Below are 6940 nucleotides of genomic sequence, written 5' to 3' on the forward strand. Positions count from 1 at the left end.
ATGTAGGAACTGAACTACTCTGATAAGTAGTGAGCATGGAGTCTCTTCAGTGTTTTGGATGTTTTGACTTTTGTTGAAAACGTTGAGTTGACATATACTTTCTGTTTTACAAAATGAAATCTAAGAACACTGTTGTCCACAAAACTACGATCCTTTGCTGATGTCCACAAAGCTCCCTCTTAAAATAAAGATACAAAGATAAAGCTATCTACTGGTCTCTATTGTGTTTATGATGTCCATGTTCTAGTAGTTTAAATCAACTAGTCATAGACATGTTGTTTATGACATGGTGTAGAAGGGACCTACAGTAGCTGTGTAGAACAGAGGTTGTATGAGCTGCATGTATAGCTTACTAGAACAAGAACACTACACCTTCATTGACACTAGAGGGAGCCAACAGCACACAGGGTGAGGCTGAGGACTGGGAATATTTGAACACATTTTATTCTTGTTTTTACCACTTAAACCATGTTTACTTTGTTGATATTTGTCACGTGTGTGCGTGCGTTTTACAAGGACTGAGTCAACCAAACTAGAATACAATAATAATAATAACACTTGCAATTATAGGAGTTGAGGCATTACATTTAGTTTGATTTGGTTCCACAGTTGATAGACCTAATGTAATAATAGCCAAACTAGAACTTTGTAAGAAATAGATTTGCACACAGTAGCTCCATTCAATGTTTTTTATAGACATCCTCCTGAGTGACGTTTGGAGGAGAAAGCTCTTCTTCAGACTCCCAAAGTGCAGTAAGAAGACAACAATTATACTGATGAATTGGGTTTTGAAGTGTTTCTACTGTCAGTCAGTGGTTCCCACAGTTTTTAGCTCAAGGCCCAAAAGAGAAATTAGATGTTATGAATAGCAGATCTACAACCTCACAATGTGTCGCTTCACGCCATGCCACGCTGTGAGCTTATAGATCTGCTATTTTCACTGCTTCTTAAACATTATATTAACTCAGCACAAAAAGAAAGGAAACTTGACTTCAGTCCATATCTCCCCTTCAATAATACCAATTTGTATTATATAATTTTTATTGTTTTATTGTTGATTTGTGACCTTTACAAGGAGGTGCAGTTTGTAAGCATCAGGCATTAGTGGAATGAGCAATACAGCCAAACGTGTGGGTAGACCCAAAATTTCCATTATATCTCCCCTTTAATTATGCCAAATGGTGTTTGATATCATTGTTATCATTGATTTTTCACCTTTACAACAAATTGTAAGGATCTGGCATTCGTGGAATGAGCAACACAGCCAATCGTGTGGGTAGCGCCCCTCCAAAAATGGCCTGGCAGGCCTGCAATACCGTTCTTTTGGTGTTCTCGTTTGTTGCTTGGTTCATTGAATGATTGCACTCTCCGACAGGAATTGGAAAAAGAAAAAACAGCACATATTGGCTATTTTTACACTTAGTTAATTTTAAGGTCAGTGTCAGGGAAGCCCAAAACGAGAGTAAATTCCAGCAGAACAGTAGGCCTATATTGCAAGCCATTTTGGCAACAATTTGGTCGGCGCTACCCACACGTTTGGCTGTGGTGCTCAATCCACGAATGCCCGATGCTTACCAAATATAGCTCCTTGTAAAGAAACCAATTGTTGACGAATCAATGCTAAAAATTATATAAAACACACTACAAATTGGTATTATTCAAGGGGAGACATAATGGACCGAAGTCAAGTTTCCTTTCTTTTTGTAGCTACTGAGTTTATATTTTTTTAATGGAAATTATTAGACTTTTTTATTTATTAAATACTTTTTAAATGCTGCTTTTAATAGTTGTTTTTACTTGATGAAAAGCTTGGAATTGTTTTTACTTTTTTGTTTCAACTCTCTTAAATCTTTTGAAATAATTATATATTATTTTTCATGTAGGAAAAAAGAAAAGTTTATATTTACTCGCGACCCATAAAAATTGGTCCACAACCCAAACATGTGTCCCGACGACTGTTTGGGAACCAGTTTACCTTTTAAGTGATACTGCACTAATCTGTTCTTGAGGTAAATCTTTATCCCCTATAATCATGAACAAAGATTTGACCTTATATTTTAGGATTAGATTTTTGTATCCTTATTCCTTCATCAATGTAAAATGTTCTCCTGTTTCATGTGAATGTATCTCTCAGATTCCCTATGGAAGAAATGAAAGTGTCAACTGAATATATTAAAGTTGTACCATGTAACTTTATTTATAAAACAAATCTTAAAATTGTCCTAACTCTTAAATCGCTAAAGTTTTAGAACACCCACTCCGTTATTTTCAGCTTCTGAAGCCTTCTCTTTATATGTTTTCTATGATCCTGACCGGGGTCCGGTTTTCGCGCAAAAATTACGTCATCATACACTATCGGCCAATCACAGCGAGGGTTATACACTGCCGGCCAATCACAGCGCATCTTGAAGTGGGGTCGCTAGCTATCACAATAGGGCGGCCATATTTGTAGGCGCCCGTGTGTCTCTATCTATACTCGGGTGAAACACTCCGTTTCTCCGGAATGCCTGAACGCACAGGAACCAGGGACCCCTCTAAAGATAGATCTCGGCGAGGTGGAGGCAGACGCGGGGGTGACGCGGGGGTGTGAGGCCCGGTCCGCGGCGAAAAACGGCCGAAAGACGCGGACGCTACTGACCACTAGTTGAGCAACTTATAGCTTTAAACAATTCAGTTAAAAACAAATAATTGTTTAGTCGAGCGACATTTCAAAAGAGCAACGTGACATATTTAGACCCAAAATAGATTCAAGTAAACTGTTTTAATATTTTATTATGGTCTTATTATTATTATGGTCTTATTATAAATATTAACAGTGATTCAAGTGACTGCAGGGTCATAGTCTACCTCAGCCGTTGTGGTTTCATAAAACTAATGTAATATTTAACATACTGCCCTCTGCTAGCCATCATATTATAACATGTCATTCTTTAGAATGGCATAAAGAGATTGTTCCAATGTAATGATTCGATAATAGGAAATAGACAGTGATAGTAAAACCATTTTAATATCTATTATATTTAAAACACCAACTTCAGTGTTACAAGTGACAAGGTTATTTTGTTGTGATCTGATAACTAATGCACGTGATGAGAATGTCTCCACTGCAGGATGTCAATCAGGTCATATTGCCCAGGACAGGATAACGAATTGGATAATGCCATATCTGGCCTTGTCCTTCTGCTACTGGTCCCAAGAGAAGGAAAACATCTGATATCTTGTTATGTTTAACTGTCCAATGAATGCTTGACAAATCTATTTTCCCTGTGCCTACTGAAGTATATTTGTAAAATGATGTTACATTGTATGAAGATTCAGATTGAGAAAGAAAAGAGACACATGTTTATTGTACTGTACTGGACATCTATTTTGTATGCTCATTGATTTAATATACAGTAAGAGAAAAACCGGACTTACACTGTGTGGTCTCATTTATTGTGTGGGAGTGAATTCAATCATTTTGGGGGAAACTGTCTATTCATATGGAATATAATAATAACATTTCCATCAGACAGTAAAAAGTACAGTGCAAGATTACAAGTACCATAAAATAGTCTGATACATTTTAAAGTATCTCAATGTTTACTACTGAGATAATTACATTTCTATGAATCCCCTAATATTAATTACCATTATTGTTTGCAATTGTACTATTACTAATATTGTTAATACATCATCATCATCGTCATCATCATCATTATCATCATCATCACCATCATCATGTTTAACAACATGGTTCCAGAGTTACACTGATCTTCCATGGTAACATCTTCAGAGGGACAGTACGACCAGTGTTAATGTATGGAAAGAGTGATTCAGTGAAAGTGTGTGTGAAGGTGTGTATGTGTGTGTTAGTATCAGGATCAGAGAAGGACAGCTTTCCTTTGTTCCAGTCCAGCTGGACTCTGATCTTCTTGGGGTTCTGCTTCACTGAGAGAACAGTGCCTGACCCTGGTGAGGAGAATGCTGCGTATTTACCTTCATGTAAATATATGCACCAGTATTGACCCCCTCCATTTCCCTTCCTCTGATAAGACTCTGCTAACACACCCAGCACCCACCATGTACTGTCTCCAACCTCAACATCCCAGCTGTGAGTCCCAGAGTTAAAGCCCTCAGAACCCAGGACAAGGGTCCGTTGGTCAAACCTCTCTGGGTTGTCAGGAAGCTGCTGTTCATCTCCACGTCTCACACTGGTCAGATCATCAGACAGGATGAGTCGTGGATGGGCAGTGTTGGGGTCCAGAATGACAGGAGTGTAGGAGACAATGTCCTTCATCTTGTCCCAGACTCTGAAGGTCAGGTTCTTCAGGTGTTTGGTCTCGTCTATCAGTGCTCCTGAGACCGGCTGTGGGTCCTGCAGTGTGAGCTGGACTCTTTCCACTGTGGTCTTGTAGTTCTGCAGGAATGAGATGTGTTCAGCTCCCAGATCCTCCTCTATGGCTCTGATTGTGTCTGAAAGGGTTGATATGTCTCTGTTCAGACCCTCAATCTTGTCCTTCACCATCTGAGTCTTCTGCTGCTCTTCCTCCCTCAGTGCAGTGATCCTGGCCTCCTCTTCCACTTGTAGAAACTGATGCATCTTCTTAAAGTGTTCCTTCATCTGCATCTCTGTGTGCCGGGCCCGGACCTTAATCTGTTCTGCTGTTTGGTCACAGTTTGTTTTAACTTTATTAAAGACCTCTAATTTCTCTTGTAAAGGCTTCAGGGATTTCTGGACTTCCTCCTTGTGATCCGGTGCAGCTTCATCGATGGGTCTGAATCTTTGGTTGATGTGTTTTTTAGAATCTCGACACACAAGACACACGGTCAGTTGACATTCCAGACAGAACAGTTTGAGTTTCTCAGCATGCAGACTGCAGAGAACCTCAGACCCTGGTGAACCTCTCTGATGTCTCTCCTGTATGAAGGCCTCACACAGGTTCTTCAGAGCCAGGTTTCTGGGTGGATCCACTGAATGTCTCTCCTTACAAACTGGACATTCTTTTATTACCTTCTCTCTCCACCATTCCTGCAGACAGGCTTTACAGAAGCTGTGGCTACATGACAGGAGAACAGGATCTTTAAAGATGTCACAACACACAGGACAGGAATAATCCTCTTCTGGGCGAGTTGCCTTGGATGCCATTTTGTCCCTGAATGAAGCAACAAACACTCTGCTCAATAAAGGAAATGAGCCAGTCAGTGGTGGTAACACTCCCTCTTCTAGAATGTTCCCTGAAGTTTACTTTCACTTTGAATCGTGGTTCTTGTTAAAGTCCATTCAGCTGACAGAGTCAGCAGCAGGTTCCAGTGGTCTGGGTCAGTATTCCCTCCTGTAGCTGTGGAAAGACTGTCTGTCCTCCTCACTGGAAGTTGTGTTTGATCTGAATGTGAATCTTTTGCCTGTCTCTCTGTGTGCGTGTGTCAACAGAGACAAGTGTGCTGTAAGTTTCTGTTTCCTGAGTTCTCTGAGTCAGATTGGGGAGGAGCTTTGACACACCACAGACATGTTGCCACACACACGCCCGCCCCCCCCCCCCCCCCCCCCCCCCCCCCCGCGCGCACACACACACACACATACACACACTCTTCAACAGGGGGTCCTCAGGGGGTCCGCTGGGGGGTGTGATGATGGGGAACATGAGCCGGGAATATTTTCTGCGACAATAGCTGAAGAGGAGAATCCTCCTGAGACTAAAAATAACACTCTGTACGCTGATGTAAAGACATGGTTCTCTGTCACAATGTATTAGTTACAGAATGGTGCAGACAGAGACATAGCAGAGAGCATAGTATTAGTTGTATTAGTTACAGAATGGTGCAGACAGAGACATAGCAGAGAGCATAGTCATAGACTCTGAATCTGGGCGCTGGTTTCACATGGCTAGTTATTCACCTCATTAACATATTACATGAGTTCATGTCATACAATCATTGGTTACCATCATTTCCTAATACATTATGATCGGTCTGGTTCTCCTGTTTCAGACAGCCTCTATACCCACGTGTTCCCATTTACTTGCATGCAAGTGTGTGTGGTGTGGGTGTGTGTGTGTGTGTGTGTGTGTGTGTGTGTGTGTGTGTGTGTGTGTGTGTGTGTGTGTGTGTGTGTGTGTGTGTGTGTGTGTGTGTGTGTGTGTGTGTGTGTGTGTGTGTGTGTGTGTGTGGAGTGAGCACATGACTGTTTTGGCACTGGTTTGGCATTTAACATTTTGTTATTGTGAGTTTTGTTCCTTCTCCCCAGAATGATCATCTGTTCTCCCCACATTCCAAACCTTTAACTCTGTAGGCCCAGAGATGAGTTTGTTTTCTGTTGTATGCTGGAGTGAGAGCTAACTCTATAACTTTGCAGGATTAAAGATTATTGGTTTCTGCTTCTCGCTCCTTCTTCTAAACTGTGGAGGGAAAAAAGCAGACCAAGTACTGAGCCAACAGTGAAGGATAAAGCCCTTTGCACACAGGCGCGTTTATCTGCATGGATACAATGGACAATTTCATTTTATTAAAAGAAAACAATGATTCTCTACGACCTCATGCACACCGGATCCGAATTAGCCGTGCTGACAAAACTGAGCATCTGTCAGTATTCTAAACATAAATTTTGTCAGAATATTTCAGGTACATTTATCCCACTGTTGTTCTGAGATGTTGGTGTTCATGTAACCATAACCAGTGACTCTCTTGTTAAAAGTGCCATTGCTCTCAGATTGCAGTTTATGTCTCCATATTAGTGCACATAAAGTGTTTTTTCATGCAGCAAATGAAAAAAAAATCACACCCGTGTGAACTGAGCGGTGGTCGTGGAGTGTGTGCCTGAGTGAGTGAGTGTGTGCGTGCCCCCTGTGTGTGTTTTTTTTAATTGAGTGAGTGAGTGAGTGAGTGAGTGAGTGAGTGAGTGAGTGAGAGAGCCACACTTGCTCACCAATAGAGAGAGAGAGAGAGAGAGAGAGAGTGTGTG

General features: G+C 41.1%; 1 protein-coding gene across 1 annotated transcript; it reads right to left on the bottom strand.

The window, feature by feature from the left end:
• Positions 1–3724: 3724 nt before the first annotated feature.
• Positions 3725–5128, bottom strand: LOC308283096 (nuclear factor 7, ovary-like; the record flags this gene model as incomplete). Its single annotated transcript, XM_080723480.1, has 1 exon — positions 3725–5128. One exon carries the CDS (start codon positions 5126–5128, stop codon positions 3725–3727), a length of 1404 nt encoding a protein of 467 aa, XP_080579606.1.
• Between the last annotated feature and the right edge of the window lie 1812 nt (positions 5129–6940).

The sequence above is a fragment of the Nannobrachium achirus genome (genome assembly GCF_963921795.1).
Source record: "Nannobrachium achirus genome assembly, chromosome: 4".
NCBI lineage: Eukaryota > Metazoa > Chordata > Actinopteri > Myctophiformes > Myctophidae > Nannobrachium > Nannobrachium achirus.